Here is a 16,778-nt window from a genome sequence, read left to right as displayed (position 1 = left end):
CTTGTGCATTGAGCATCTGAACGCCCAGAAATATTCTAGATCTTACTCTCCTTTGATCTTTCATCTCTATATTTACTTTGCTTTTATGCCTGGTCTCTAAATGGTTACTCATAGAAGTAGGACAGGGAGGAATTTAAGCCCCTGAATATTCCACTTTTACCTTGCTCTCTAATTTCATATGTTATTGCTCAGCTTTAGAGATGTCAACAGAATAGTGGAACAATGTCAACAGTGACTTTGGTTTGCAAAGCTGACTTTGTCTACATACTGTCACTGTCTTGTTTTGCTTTTATTTTCTTGAAGTGTTTGTTTTTGAGGGTCATTTTGATCTCAGTAGCATGTAGTCAATATCTAGTTTCTACAGACCTTCCACTCCTTTGGAAAACAGCATATTTCCTTGGTGCTGTCATGTTCCCCTCCCACCCCCCATGTGATGTTCACGAATGAAGCTGACATTTGATCTTATCTAGGTATGGTTTTGTCTGATATGGCTGTGCAGAATCTCTCTTTGCTTTTCAAAGAAATCTTCCTTTCAGGTTTTCCGTCGGTCCCGTTTGTGCTGCAGAAAGAGCAACTGTCAGGGATTTGGCATATGCCCGTCATATGCTCACATCCTTGTGTCTGTAGCTCTTTCACTGTCAGCAGCAGTGCAATATGCTTAACATCCCAATCCCAGTTTGTTTTCACACATCTAAAGGTTAGGGAGGGACATCAGAATTATGATTTATTTTAACAAATGTGCATAGAAGACTTTATTCTTGGATCTGTGGAGTTTTAATACATGGGTTTTGCTTTACTGTTACAGGTGCCAAAATGTAGCCTAGTTTTGTTCATTCTTTTAGCTGTTTTGCTTTGAATTATTTCCTAATAGCATTTAGGATCCATTGTACATTTTGAAGCACATACCGTAAGCGAATACATAATAACAGTATCTGTTTCGGAGAACTAGCTGAAGAGGGTGCAAAATAATGAGTGTAGATTTCAGGGGACTAATTACTAGCTACATTAGAGAGAGGCGTGTCAATCCACCTGGCATGGATTAGAACTCCTTTTCATTAATTTCAATTCAGTAAAGAGATATAAAAAACTTATTTTAATTAGAGGAAAAAAACAGTGACAGATCGTGCACATAAATTGCTGGAAATATGAACAACTCCAGTCACCAAGTCACCTAATTTTTAAAATGAATGTATTTGGCACAATGTAATAATTCTCAAATTACAAGTATTCACAGTAGACTGTGTCTGTGGGTGATTTGAGACATATGGCCTTAAACATTTGGGGGCAAATTTATAATCTAATTTGAAAAGCACAGTTCCAGGGAAACACAGTCATTAAGTATTCCTGCCCACACAGAGCTGGGAAAGTGAACCACCATTTGAAATAGATTTTCAAATAAATAGTAGCATGCGTTGTTATTTGCACTAACATAATTTGTGGATGTTTTGTGACCTGTTTAACCCCTGTTGCAGCATACCAAGGAATTCCTGTGGAGGATATTCATGGAGTTGGAAGGAATTCCGTACATTTTATTCCAAAAAAAAGTTTAGATTTCAAGGATTAATCAAAAATTATGCTGACTGGTTTTTTATCTGAACAAGTGAATTAATACTTAGAGAATTCTGCTGAGTACAGTTAACATAAAAGCCCATTTTTGTTTTATTGTATTCTGGGATATCTGTGCGATGTAACGATACAACTCTCCCTATTCATCACGTCATTTCAATGAGGAGATAATTAAAGCTCCTATGAAGAACATCTGTACTAGCTTAACTGAAAGTCTGTGAGTTGTGTTGCTGAATTTGGTAGGAATATTCAAATGAGAAAAATTGAACACAAAGGTAAGTCTTTGCAAAAATCAAAGCTCTGTTCAAATCAAAACTCTGTTGTTTGTTACAACGGCGATGCAGGCCTATATATGATAGTGCAAACAGATACTTTTTCTCAGGCCAGTGGTATACCTTGTTGAAGTCCTACCAAAGGGAGGATGAGCCAATTCATTTTTGAGCTTTTTGCAATATCATATTGTCATGAAAGACGAATTCAGTAAACTCCAGTAGGACAGTAAATTCCAATAGTACTGTCAGTGCTAAACCCTTGGAGAAGAAAGGAGATGTAAATGTACTCCAAAGCTGCAAAAATTAGATTTATGCAATAGATTTATTCTGTAATATCAAATTGGAAATGATTCTTGAGGAACTTGCAATTAGTGCAAGAGTTGTGAGGTAGATAGGAAAATATAGAAGAAATGCCTCTTGGTTGGTGAGTAACCAGAGTTATCAAACATATCACAAATGCATCCAAAAATTCTTAACAGAACAGAAGTCATTTCTCAAAGGTGAAAAATCATATTATAAGCTAGAGAATAGCCTGTGAGATTCTTGGTTTCCAATAAATTAACTTGGAGAGGCCATCGGAGTTAATTCAAAATACCAAATATCCTTAAGAAGACAGACAACTAAACATGAAAGTTTTTCAGAGAGTGGCAATTACAGCAGAAAAGCAAGCAAGCAAAGCCCAGCGTACTTTCTGGGCAGCTTAAGTTAAATGAAGGATTAGTGGAGTCTGTTCAATATAACAGAGATTTATTTAATAGTTTGACCTGGCAAGTCTCTTGTCACCGTGGAACTTCTCCAGGCTTCCTGGGACAGGCAAGTGACAGTCATCCCTGAAGGAGAAGAGAGTCAGTGTTGAAAATCTTATGGAATGTTTCCAATGCTAGAATTGCTTTTCTACATGGTAAAACGAACTTCTGTACAATGCTGGGGTTTGTTCTGGATTTAAGGTGGGGAAACAGCCTCTCAAAATGTTTAGTTTATTAATTGTCAAGAAAAAAACCTTGACATTTAAATTTTAAAGATACTCTGAACACTCACTGTATCCACTGCTCCATGAGCAAGCAAATCCCCCCCCACACCACTTTCCTTTACGAAGGAAAGAGTGCCCAAGAGATGAATAGGGTTCGTTTATATTAGTTTTCAGTTTAATCTCTCTTCCTGCTAGATCTTTTATCTTCCACCAGGAGAGGAAAAAGAATAAATAAAGTATTCTACAGATGCAGCATATAAACAGAGCAAAGCCCCAAGGTGCTGAAGAGATTAATAGGCCCTGTTGTTGAATCAAACTGCTCACTACATTGAACTGCTTGGGTTAAGCACTCTCAGGTGGTGTTTACACTAGCAGTAAACAAATGAAACTGATTTGCTCTAGGAAATGGACCACTACCCAAGTAGCTCATACAAGGGTATTTTGCTCTCTTAGTGTTGTCTGTTCTTCCGTTTTCTTAATGCAGCTGCTTCAGGCAGCTTACTAAGTCAGCCATGCCTTAACTTTGGCTTATCTTGATTTGTTACTGTGCACTCTGGATGTAACAAGGTGAACAGTTGTTTGTAAAATCTCAAGAGAAGCTTGATTAAAGAAAGAAGGAACTAGAGTGCACAAAACTCCTAGCCAATGTCAGCACAGGTATCCTTCCTCTGAGTGCTTTTTAAAAGAAGCCCAGTGTTCAGCTAAGATGAATTGCACTCCAGATCTTGCAGCAGAAGCGACTGATGGCAAATCAACAACAATCACCAATGATGGAACTTGACTGCTGTGCAAATGTCCTTCTCCAGCATTCCCAGTATTCTGCTGTGTCAGTTTTCCTGTTAAAAAAGACTTTCTTCTCAGAAAGCCATTACTGGAGTAAATATATCCTGAATAACTTGAAGATGCAGCCTTTATAACCCAAAAGGCATCATACCCCAGCAGACTTAAACTTGCTAAGGAATCTGCCAGAAAAGCACTAAATTACTGGTTTACATCTTGGTGTGAAGTTTAGCAGCTTTCCACATTTGGGACATCTCATCTTCATTTTCAGGCAGACGTCTAGGTCACCTGCCAGGAGCTGCAATGCACTTCTGATGAGCAACATGCACAGATATGTTGCCAAAATCTACAGCTAGCTCCTCAGTAATTTCCAAAAGTGTTTGTAATTTTGAGCAGGGAGCATGAAAACAGCTGGTATTATTTAAAATCTGAACAAATCTTTAAGTTGGCTGATTCCATTGCTGTACTGTTGCAACACAGACCAAATGTCACGTCTCCTTGACGGTTTCAGTTGTGACTTTGGAGAGAATATATGACATCAGCCCAGGAAGAAAAGAAGTCAGTATATTTAATTTTCAACGTTTCATTTCTGACCTCTTTGAAAACTTGAAAATATAGTTCGGGCATCAGAGGAACTCGGCATGTGAAGTATGTGAACTGACAACAAGGGTTTTATGGTACTGCTGGGACTGTTTATGTCAGGGAACCTTCCTAGGAAATGATTAGACTGAATGCCATGTACTATCTCTAGGAAAAAAAATTGCAGATGTAGGATCTGCAGCAGAAGCTTTCTCAGGTCTTACAGCAAAGGGCTGATTTGGCAGAGAGCGTAACGCTTCTACACCTGCCTGCAAGCTGGGTACAACGATATTCCAAACTGCCTGTGAATTTCATTACAGTCCTTCCACCAGAGCCACTCATGGGTGTGGTGTTGTAATGGCCTGCCAAACAGATGGGTTGTGAAATACACAGCCCATCTGTCTTTATCATGCTTGTTTCCTCTTTTATTAAAATGTTAATGAATATAGTTTTTATTTATTATGCCATGACATGTGCAGCATCACTTTCCAGTAGACAAATGTGCAATCTGCATAACCATGTGGGCTGACAGGAAGGTTTCTTTTGCTGAAAAAGAAACTTCTTCCTAAAGTTCCTCTGAGGAAAACAAACACAAAGAGCTCTGTGCAGTCAGAGACATTCTCACTTCTGCAGCGCTTTTAACAAGCACTCTGGTCTCTCTCAAATGTTAATTATTCCAACAGATTCTCCCTGGAAGGTTCACCTATCAAATCTTGACCCCAAAATGACCGGTGTCACTGTGAGCGGACTAACTCCAGCCCGAACCTACCAGTTTAGGGTGTGTGCGGTTAACCAGGTGGGAAAAGGCCAGTACAGCTCTGAGACCAGCAGGTACAGTAAAAATACATTCCTGTGTACTCCGCGAAAAAAAATGCTGACTGTTGTGAGTGAATAACATAAAGTTATCTTTTGCACAGTAGCTGGGAAGTGGAACAGTTATTATTACCCAGGCCTCTGGAGAATGCTCTGCAGCTGCTAGTAATTGGTGATAATGGCAATTAGGTGATGCAGGATATCAGCACACAATGGGAGAGGTGCCCTCGTATTTCCAGTGTATCAGTTGAACAGAATCTTGGAAGATGGTCAAATAAGTGTGTGTGCAACCCAAATATTTTTTTTCTTATTGTGTTAAGTCACTGCAGTTAGCCCTGGAAGGAGTACAGCTTTCACCCAATCATTGCAGTGTCACTTCTGCAATTCACCCAGATGTGACATAGAAGGATGGCTTCATCAAATTTGGTTTCAAATGCATCCCCCTTCCTATGTGAACCGAAGCTTGCTGTGAGCTTGAATTGCAGAACAGCTGAACTCTAAATGGCTTTTTCGAAATGTAGGAGTTTGATATGAAAAATATTGAAAGAGCTGAAAGAAACAATTTGGAAGGAGTCACAGACACTGGACCTGAGCTCTAACTCATTCAGGCTTGTAATCTTTTTAAAGAGTTGTAGCAGCCTGGGTGATTCAGAGAGAATAAGGTTACCTCCACTGTCTGTCTTGTTGCTTGCTTAACCGATTTCTTATTATGTTGATTTGTTGTAACTATTTTATGCATGTCTTCAGCAGTTTGATCAGCGTTATATTTCTTTCTAGTGATCAGACTTTGATAAACGATACTGGTTCACATGGAGTTGGATACTTGAAATAGAAATGTTACCTATCATTTATTTCAACACCCACCTCCCTCACGTTGTTTTGTATTCAGGTTGATGCTGCCTGAGGAGCCACCTAGTGCCCCACCTAAAAACATAGTGGCCAGTGGGCGCACTAATCAGTCTATCATGGTCCAGTGGCAACCTCCTCCTGAAAGTGAACATAATGGAGTTCTTCATGGGTACATCCTAAGGTAAGTAATTTCTTACCCTGGAAAGCCTGGAGCTAGATTCTTGTATGCATGAGGGAGTTCTTAATGCTGTGTTTGAATAAGGTATTGAAAAACTATTCTTAATTCCATTATATATGTTAGTTATTATTTAAAAATACCATTGCTGCGTTGGTTTATTACAGATGAGAAATTGCCTCTGTTCAAATGATCCCAAGGGTGCAGACATTTGAATTCTGGCCTTACTAAAGAGTTAGTGAACTCTGGTTTGTTTTTTACTCTGATAGCTACTCTGAGTGGGCCTGCTGTGTGGACTAGCATCCTATGGAGACTCTCAGCATCCTGATATTTTTTTTCCATTTTTAAAGTGAAGTGAAGCACCAAGAACTAAAAGCGTTTACAAGGGAAGTTGGTACAGTGCAGCCTATGCGTTGCAGATGTATATGTGCGTATTGCAATCTCAGCCTACTGCTAGAGAGGTCAATTACCTTACCACAGTCACAAAGGGCTCCTGCTCTATGGAAGAGCAAGAATAGAATCAATAACCTTCAGTATTCTGCCAAACAAAATGGAGAGGGAGGAATGACAGGTAATGCTTCATGGCAGACCTTGGTTTGGGATAGATCTTGATCTGGTTTTGAAAATTGGTCAGTTGAGTACGATTCTTTCAATCCCAGCTGTATTTATTAAAGAGAAACAGAATCCATCTACACCCAATTCATCTACAGCCTACTGGCTTTCCACGTTTTGTGCAATGTTAGCAACCAGCTAGGACCTTGCCTGTAGTAAGGGAGATGTTACCTAAATCAGAGTGTTTGTAGAAGACTCCCAAGCACTGTACCACCACTGACATATTTCCGGCTGATGGTTACAGCCTATTGTAGGCAGGTTGCTGACATTTTTAATGTAGTGTCCTCCAGACCTACTAAAATATAACTAAATGCTACAGTCTAAATGTCAACACCCTGTTCATTCTGTGCTCCTACTTTTGCTGGCATGGGTGGAAATGCTTTTATGATGTTAGTGTTGGTGAGTTCCCAAAATAGAACGTTCCTTCATTCTTTAGGCAGAATTGAAGTCTGTTAATCTCCCTGTCACCTGCACAGAGCCTTTTACAGTAGTGAGCCACTTGTGCGAGTGCCTTTGTATTTAAGAGCTGGACTCATTTTGAAAGCTGTGCCGGTCATCAGTGACAGGTGGGGAAAGATGCTTTAGCTTCTGTCTATAGCTAAAATCCTGTCAAGAGAGTTGGGTACCAGTTTGCACAGGGTACAAATGTTGTCTGTACAGTTCTTTCCTTCAAACCGGCCTACCTGATGATAGGATTAACTCCTTAGCTACTTGTAGTGAGTTAACCAGTCTCAACATTAAGTCCTTTGAAAAAGCAATCCTCTGGCAATCTGTTCTGTTTTCTCTGTAGAGCATTTTCAGTGATGCCAACAATTATTAGCATAATTGATCCTGGTCCTCCCTATAATGTCTCTTTCCATTTTAATAGAGACTGATCATATTCGTTATGGTCAATCTGTGAACATTTTTGATGTCTACGCGCTTTGTCTAAACCACAAAGAAAGCATTTAATCAAAAAGAATTTAAGATTATCATATAAAAGCACAACTGTCCCAGGCAATAAACCAAGCTGTTCTTCCAAGTCAAAATACATGGCCGCAACAATGTGTGCACTGAAGAAAGGTCTTCCTGCATTGGTTTCTGTAGTATTAAGGTATAACAAAATGAAAACCACTGTGCATCCTAGAGACCCGATGCTGAAGACATGCAAGATACTAAATTGATGGAGCACCTGATCTTTAAAAGTGAAGGTGCACTGCACAAGTCATACAGAGTATACATCAAAGTCTATGGTGAGAAAAATCATGAAGACATGACATTTCTGAACTGGCCTTCTTCCTCTGCCCTTTTTCTCACTGGCAGTATTGCATTTAGAGGAGTGCCATGCTAACAGCATAATAGATTAAATCACAGGAGCACTCCACACCTTGTCTGCTAGGTGTGAGACAAAACAGTGTTGCACAAAGAATTGACTTTGCCAGGATGCATACAACCTTCACAGGAGACAAAAGGAAGGAGAAGGTAGACACATAAAGTAGAAAAAGATGAAGACGATTCAATAAACTCAGCTGAGAGCTGATATTTCTTTGTTTCTATTTCTATTTCACAAATGGAATTGTAACATCACAGTTGTTATTAACTATGACAAAATACAGTCAGGCAAGCAACTCCTCAGCAGAGAAGAGGGATTGTCAGTGATTAAGAACTGATCTCTTTATGAGGGGATTTTAGAACAAAATCTGTGGCTGAAGTACGTGCAGAAGTTGTCTAGCTGTAGAAATTGCACCAATTTAACTCAGATAACTTAAGATCAGACTGCAAGATGTCAGTGAAATTGTTCTGTGCCAATAAGATTTTGGTGCTTATTGTGTAGCAAAAGATGAATATGAGCATGTACAAGTTGTGCGTGAATAAGAATTCAAATGTTCCTGCATTTGTCTACTCTGTGGAACAGTAATGCCTCATGCCCCTTACTTGGTCTCTGTGTTTCTGATTTGATGTGAATTAGCATATTGTAAACATCCATTGTACCATTTTAATAAAGGAAGGAAAACAAACAGTATTATTTACATTCACAGATTTGCAGGGTTTGTTTGTTTTCTATAATTTATTTATTCTTCGTAGTTTCTTGGCCTAAATAGATGCATCAAAAGGGCTCTGTTTTCTGCAATGCAGTTTTTACAGGGGAAAATATATTCCATTTTCCAGCTTTCCATGCCTTAGTAGAAAGTTTATCAGGATGTCTACCACTCAGCCTTATTTGGTACAGCCCTCCTCCAGGAATTCTTGTGCTTAACCAGTCCTTCAATCTCAAATGTATTCAGTCCTTATTTTAATCATGCTGTGAAGTGAATCCTGGTGGAAGCCAGAGATGGCAGTGCCTGTAGCTCTAGAAGGTCAGAGCCTGCCTGAGTTCTTCCTTTTCAGATTTCAGAGAAGGAAAAAAAAAACATTCCTCAAGCTAATTTACAGCAGCACCCTGATAAAAATCACACTGGGGCTATTTTTTTCTACTAAATCACATTTTTTACTAGACAAGCCACGTTTAAGAAGCTGTAATTTTTCCACAGCCATAAAACAGGTTAAAATACCCATTTTGTTTAGGTCTATGCATGTAATCTCAGTGAGATCAGATTATAAATACTATAGCAGTCAAACAAGACGTGGTCTTATCAGCAGTTAGTCTGTTGTTTCTGATAATTTTTCATTATTCTTTGTATAATTCGGCTGTAAAAGTGTGGATATTGCTTCTTCACAAAGGAAGCTATTTTGCTAGTCAGGATATTTTCTGTAATTGATACCAACTAATTAACAGCAAATTTTTCTTCCCATATGGTAGGTATCGCCTGGCTGGCCTCCCTGGAGAATACCAGTATAAGAACATCACCAGTGCAGAAATTAACTACTGCTTAGTGAAAGACCTGATCATTTGGACCCAGTATGAAATCCAGGTGGCGTCTTACAATGGAGCTGGGCTGGGAGCGTTCAGCAGACCTGTGACAGAGTACACTTTACAGGGAGGTGAGCAAATCGGAACTGTATGTGTCAGAGTTTAAAGCACAATTTCCTAAGGAGAATATGCACTCTCTGTAATTGTAAATGGGTGGTCAGTTCAGTCGTATTTGAAAGACATCTTTGTTGGGTTGGAAAGAAGTAGAAAACACCTACAAGTTTCAAGTGCCTAAGTAGAGACTCTATTGCTCTCTGTTGTAGAAAAAGCTGTGGGTCCCGGGGAATGGATTTAAGGGATGTGTGACATGCAGTGGCTGAGACTACTCTGACAGGAGAGGCATAGAGAATATGGCAAGGGATTGGGTTTACGGCAGTCAAGATATGCAATATGCCACATACGCAATATAGGAGACAAATGCAGAGCAAACCAGCACCGTTAGATTTGATGATCACAGAATAACTTGATTTAGAAATTTGGAATAAATTTGAAAGGAACTGTAGAAAGAGAAATAGAGCCTTTGGAGAAAGTATGTTTGGTAGCAGTTCAGGGATGATGCATTTCAGACATTTGCAAAGAGGAAGACAGAATGATCTTCAGAGCCTTAATTTTTATGCCATGGCTCTTCCACACCTTTCTGGTAAGTGCTTTAAAAAGAATATAAATTGCATCAAAAAAAGGATATGTAATTACTTTTTACAACCAGTGTAAGGCATGTTTACACCTCTAGATTGGTATAAAAATCTGTAGGATAATTAAGTACCAAGTCCTTAAAGCTTTTTTATATTTCATAATGGCAGGACTATGCTGGATTTTGAGCACTGGACAGTATGTGGTCTCTACTGGTCATAAAACAAACTATTTTAGAAACTTGCAGTTTTACAGTACATCAGTTAATTTATAATCAGTGAAAATCGTGTAGTTGTTTGTTAATTGTTACTAGGAGTACATTATAATGTGATTAGATATAGTTTGAATTGTAGGGAGATCTTTAAGAAAAGATTATTTGCATGCAACAGTAATTAACCACAACAATTAAAACAGGAATCTATCCATATTTTGTCTTAGGGCATCTGAAGTTTCACAGTTTAGAGGAGTCTAGACACATTCAACCTCTTTCTAGAAGTATTTATAGCAGACCTTGAAATGCTTTTTTTAAAGTCTTCCCTCTACAGCCAGGATTAATGTTTTGTATCCCACTAAAGACCAGCTCCCTGCTGAGAATTGGTTTGTACAAAGAATTTAATCTATTCTGCGAATATGCTTGCAGTTCATTACTTTGTTTATTTGGACATTTTAGGCTATCATATCACCTTAGCCTTCCATCTGTTAAGACTCAGGTTTGGACTTCACACTCTTTTCCTTAAACCCTGCAAGTGACTCTAATTTCCCTTGATATTATGTGCTGTTACTATCATCCTTTATTGATTGGCTGTCTGTTGTCATTTATAAGGATATAAATCCTCTGTTATAAATTAAGAGTAATCAGTCCTGCATTCATATTAACTATCAAGAATGTTTAGACTGCAGGACAACCTGCAGTGGCCAGTTTATCTCTATATAGTTTCTCTCTGTATCCTAACTGCTCAAGAGTGTGTAGACATGAACAAAAAAAATGGATATTTTTATTTATTTTATAACACTATTTGATAATAGCAATAAATAATTACTTCATGGATGCTGTCATCTTCTAGTGGATGCCCTTCTGGATATCTGTGCAAATCACTGAAGTCTGCTCTGAAGAGAGTTTGAAGCCTTTTTACATTTAGAGTTGAAAAGAAGGAAGGTTGGGTGGTATCAGTATCATCTGAAATTGGATTAGAATAAAGTCTTGATAAGTAATGCCCTACTGTCCATAACCCTCCTTATTTGTCTGTCTAGTAGTTGGGAAATGACAGGAAAGGCCAGTGGTTGTTTCTTGCTCTAGAATGTCCTTCCTAAACCAAACCAGCAAGAGTGAGAAAAAGCAGTGTGTAAAACTGCCTTGTAAATCATACACAGATTTTAATGTGAGCCGAGATAAATGTCAAAGACACACTCCCATCCATCCCCCTCTCCTACTATGACCACCACCACCTCTATTCTGATGTGCATTAAATGATGTGAGCTGTTCTGGCAAGAACCTGTCTGTCTGCTGATGAAAAATACCTGAAATACCTCATATTAATCAAATGTGCTGTGCAGTCAAAGCCTGGCAGGAAATGAACGCTGGGAGCAGATCAAGCCGTTGGCAGGAGCAGATCAGCACATTGGCATCTTTGTCGGGAAGAATATTGACTGGCCATATAAGCTGTGGATTTATACCAGAACCCAGTCCATTAATCCCTTATTAGTCCTCTGGCATTGTGTTAGCCACTGATAACTAATCAGCTGCTCAAAGCTCTTCAAAAATCACCAGTTTCTAGAATGTAGCCAAACTTGCAAGATGCTGAGAGATCTAAACTTGTAGCGAGACTGGCACATAATGTCAGCTAGATAAAATGTCAGAAAGACTTACTGACAAAGCACTGAACTTCCTAGCACTAGGGTCAGACAGTTTGACTGTCTCTAAATCTTGAAAGTCTTTTCGGAGTGATATTCAGCCTAATCCTTTGATGCTCTGGGTATATGGGTCTTTCTTCATCAGAGCTTCTCCAGCTGTTCCTTACTTTGATATTACTTTTCACAGGGATTTGTGCCAGCCTCCTGCATAGGGCAAATTTTTCTTATTTAAACAGTGTCCTGCAGGACTTTTCATTGCCATATGACAAACTGAAGTTTTCCAATACTTTTTCATATGAGTAGCTTTGTGAGATGTATAAACATCTTTGTGGATAGCGCTGATACTGTCTCTGCTCAGTACTGTTGGACATGTTTACCTTTTCCTGCAGGCTGATTTGAGAATCTTCCATTTTTTACTGTCCCTTTAATCTCACTAGCATGAACACTTCTGAGATTTTCTCTGCTTGAAAAACATCCAACACTCTTTAGATTTAGCCAAGGCAAGGCTTGTAAGTAGAGGCAGATCTTTTCTTAAGACAATTTACATTGGAATTAACCTACTTTTATTTCTACTTTAGCTGTTAAGTGTTTCTTTTGATGCATATTCCAAAAGCCAGTCTTATATCCTGAAGTTTGTAAGCCTCAGCTTGTAGTTTGATATTATTTTATTTTCCCCTACTTGCTGTGCACTGACACCTTGAAAGGCCAGGAAAGGCCCTTTGTGAGTAAAGGTCTGGGAGAGTCACCAGACTAGTGAGTCTTGATGGTGTACAGGAAGGACAGAAGCACGATGTGGCATGTTCAGCAGGTCCAAAGTGTTTTTTTCCACACGCAGTAGGAGTTGAATTAGAGGAATTCGTAAGGGCTGAGATAGAAGAACTGGAGAAATCTGTTATCTGTTTCAGTTGACTGAAAACTTCCTCCTTTATGTAGGAAGTAATCTTGAAATGGAAATCTCTGAATAAGGGGTGTCCTCTACAAGCATTTCAGTTTGTCTCAGGTAAAAGAGTCCTTAATTTTCCCGTAGACTTTTTTGCCAAAATCATCTTAATTAATCACTTTGTTTGGGGAACTTACCAACAGCCAGGAAGTGTCCATGAATGTCATTTTGGCCCAGCTCCTCCTGTGCAGAAGCAGGTTGGAGTTGTAGCATCTGGATTTTATAGCTCTCAGTTTTACCACTGTTAGGTGTCATTTCCCATCTATTGTTTTGTTGTTGTTTTTAATGATTTCACAAAGGTTGTGAATTACCAGTTGTTTTAGTGAGGCTTCTGGCTCCCAGCTCTTGCTACAGAAGTAAAACTTGGTCCTTGTGAGAGGCGTGTGAGAAAGGAAAAAAGGCATTTCCCAGCTGCAGGAAGCAAAACTCTTCAGTTTATGCCAAACCTCACACTTTTGAATTTCAAATATTGGCATGTGTAGAACAGCAGAGACCACTATTTCTATGCACCTGCTGCAGTTCTAAGCAGAGCAAATGTTGTTGGCCAGGTGTGGAGGGGAAGAGGCTTCACAGGAGGAGTAGCACGCTCCTGCAGCAGGCTCTCCCCACGGTTCCCAGCTGATGCAGCTTAGCACCTCAAGCCAGTGCACTGAAGGAAAAACTGCATCCTCATGTAGAGGAAAACCTGTGGTTCCCTGAGCCTGCCTTGCTAAGACATGGAAGCTGCCAACTCAGGAGCTTGGGAGGAGCAGGGCGCTTCTCCACAAGCCTTTGTTGAAGGTCGGTATTTAAGAACAGCGGACTGTCCATTGGAATCTGTGTGGGGTTTACATGCTATTTGCACATAGCTACAGACAGAATAATTACATGTACACATGCTTAACCTTAATGCCTTCTCTTCTCTCAATTATCTTGTCAGCCAAACCCTTTTAATGGCTTTTATCTAGAGTGCTTCCATGACCTTTTCTACTTAGAATGCTGCACATTAGCTTGCAGTCCCGGGAGCTGAGCTCTTAACAGATTTCCAACCGCGTGAACTTTATAGGGAAGAAAGTAACAGTTGGTTTTGTCTGACCAATTTGATCTGCACTTCCAAGATGACTCCCAGGTGGGTCTCCAGTGTGAGATGGTTTAGGAATACTTGCAAACATCATGAAGATTGGATTTTAAAATTGACTATGTAAACACGTGGGGATTACTTTTGAAACAACTGTTTGACATTGGTAGCTCTTGTACTGCTTGACAACAAGAAACTTGTTGGAGGAGGATAGCCATCCACCACTAAATTAGGAAATTCTTAATGCAGACAGTTGCAGCTTCAGCAAGGTGCTAACCACGATCTTGGAAAAGTATCTGAGTTTTGAATTGACCAGAAGGTCAGCTCTATCAAACTTTTTCTTTTTAATGCAAAACTATTCAAATACCCAAGAAAGTCTTTAAGATCAGGACATAAAAGAAGAACTTTATACTGTCACTTTGAAGTAAATTTGAGGTCATGATGCCAATATTATACTGATTAAAAATATAAAAATGTATTATATTACATCTTCTGCAGTATAATTAAGCTTATGCGTCTTAGACAGAACATGTTCTTTCCATCTTTTAAATTCATTCATTGTGATGCAGATGTTGATTCTTCAATAAAGATTCTAAAGATGAATTGTAATACAAATCATGGTTTCCAGTATTCTGAAGGGTTTATATTTTCTGGTCATGATTTTTACCGTTTCTCTTATCATAGCAGGTACTCTTTGTGCTATGATTATTTGTTTGTGTTTCAGAAAATTATCCTCTAATGAAAGAAAAATATTTCACTTTTTAAGAGAAATACCTAGTATATTTGGTTATCCACGTTTCCAAAATTACAGAAAACCTATCCTAAAGTGCCTGCCTGGGCTCTTTCGAGATGTGCTACAGTAAGGACTATAAATGAAAACTTGAGGCTTGCTGATGCAGGTTTTTTCCTCTCAAAAAATTACAGTATTTTGAACTATATCTAAAAGACTCATTAGATCCCTAGAATAAAATCCTTGTGTTATTGAAATCACTGGAAATTTACTGTTGATCATACAGCATTTGTGGAGTTCTGCAATAAAGAAAATGCCCCTAGAAATGAAGCCAGCATTGTGCATGCTAGTAAGTGTTTTAGGAGGATGAAGACAGTGGGAGTACCCTGTTGGCAGTGGCAGTACTGCTAGCTCTTCCGTCAGTGGTCACCTGTATGTTACTGGTGCTCAGGGAACAACAGACTCTTCGTACCTCTGCTAAATTCTGTATTTCTTTGTCTGTGGTTGTCAGTGAACAGTGTATGGGTTAGATACAGACTTTCTGTGTAGCTTTTATAAGTTACAAAATCAACTTAGCACGTATTAATAGAGTTGTAATGTAGCATTTTGACAGAAAGAAATGAGTGGAGAGGAGGGTGCTTGGCTGTTCAGCCTTAATGACAGAAGGAGATTAATCTCCCTATGATATCCAGATGCCTTTCTGATAATAAACTAACTTAAAGGTTTCCTATACAATTTTCTTCTGCAATAACAAATCACTGGCAGCTACAACATCAAAATATTCCGATATGCAGGAAAGTATGAATTTTGATTTAAAAAAATCTTACATTAGCTATCAATTATACAAAGTATTGATCACAAAAGCAAATTGAAGTACATCGTGGCTCTCATAATAAACAGTTTCATCAAAGAACATGAATAACTAAAAAAAAAAAATAAATAGTAGGGAATGTAGCCAAACTAGCTCATTATGACTGTATAGTGACTTGTATATCAGGATGATTTGGTGAATCTCTTAACTATAAAAACTTTCATGTCTATGGGTTGGTAAGATTATTGTAACCTTCCAAAAACATACAGGCAATTATGATACATGGCTAGAAATAGGACCTAGATTCTAAGAAATTAGAGTAGTATCAGATAAATTCTGGTTTTAGAACTCAATAATTAAAAATAGTTCATAAATTGTGACATCAGGCTTTAAATTAGGGCAAGACAATTCTGAATAATATGTAATTTCAGAGGTTAAAGAAACAAATGTACAGAGCTAAATTTTCAAGCCAGAAGCCATCAGAGAGTTTTAGTGCCACAAGGCATGAAAGTGAATATTCTTGTCATTTCAAACCTCACATCTTCCTGGATCTCTCCAGATTTCTGTGTTGATATTTCTAGGTTGTGGATGTCTTTGACTAGGTGTACGCTGTCCTAGCTCTGTTGGCAGCAACCTCGCTATAGCTTGTACACCAGTTCAGAATAATGGACCTGGATGTCTCTTTCAAACAAAGCTTTTGGTGGACAAAGGGACGTTTTTACATTTTTGAACTTAATGTCTTGATTTCTCCTCCATACAAAGACTCAATTTCCAAAAAGTACTTTGAAGCTTTTAAAGTTTGTGACCTGTTTTTGAAAAGTATGGAACAAATCAGCATTTCTCAGTTGGAACTGTGGTTACTTTTTAGAAGCATAGGTCATTGGGCTTTGGTAGAAAGTTTCTCTTGGAAGCAGAAGGAACAAAGCTTTTCAAGCTTCAAAACCACTTGTGGCTAGTTCCTTTTTCACAGAATACAAATGTGCATGGCTGTCAATAGTCATGTTTTTGAAGCTTTACTAAACTTATTTTTTAGGATTCAAAGGGTATTAGTACTTTTTTTTTTAATCAAATAGCAGTTTTCTTCTTGAACTTACTACAAAATTGATAATTTCAGAAAAATAGACCTGACTATTAGTATTCCTTCCTCTTGAGAACTAAAGAAATGACATCCTAAAGCAATGAGTTGAAGAAATTGCCTGGAAGATATTTAAAGAGACATTATGTTAAATGGTAAAATACTTATGTCGTGGGTT

General features: G+C 38.5%; 1 protein-coding gene across 1 annotated transcript in view; it reads left to right on the top strand.

Annotated features, from left to right (window-relative positions):
* Nucleotides 1-16,778, top strand: part of SDK1 (sidekick cell adhesion molecule 1) — a 363,863-nt gene that overhangs the window by 244,649 nt on the left and 102,436 nt on the right. The window contains exons 16-18 of the mRNA XM_050713839.1: nt 4,851-4,998; nt 5,870-6,010; nt 9,396-9,577. Coding sequence (XP_050569796.1) covers nt 4,851-4,998; nt 5,870-6,010; nt 9,396-9,577 — 471 coding nt within the window. The remainder of the gene's footprint in view (nt 1-4,850; nt 4,999-5,869; nt 6,011-9,395; nt 9,578-16,778) is intronic.

This window comes from Cygnus atratus, chromosome 15, assembly GCF_013377495.2.
Source record: "Cygnus atratus isolate AKBS03 ecotype Queensland, Australia chromosome 15, CAtr_DNAZoo_HiC_assembly, whole genome shotgun sequence".
In the NCBI taxonomy this organism is placed as follows: Eukaryota; Metazoa; Chordata; class Aves; order Anseriformes; family Anatidae; genus Cygnus; species Cygnus atratus.
This window is presented reverse-complemented; position numbering and strand designations above follow the sequence as displayed.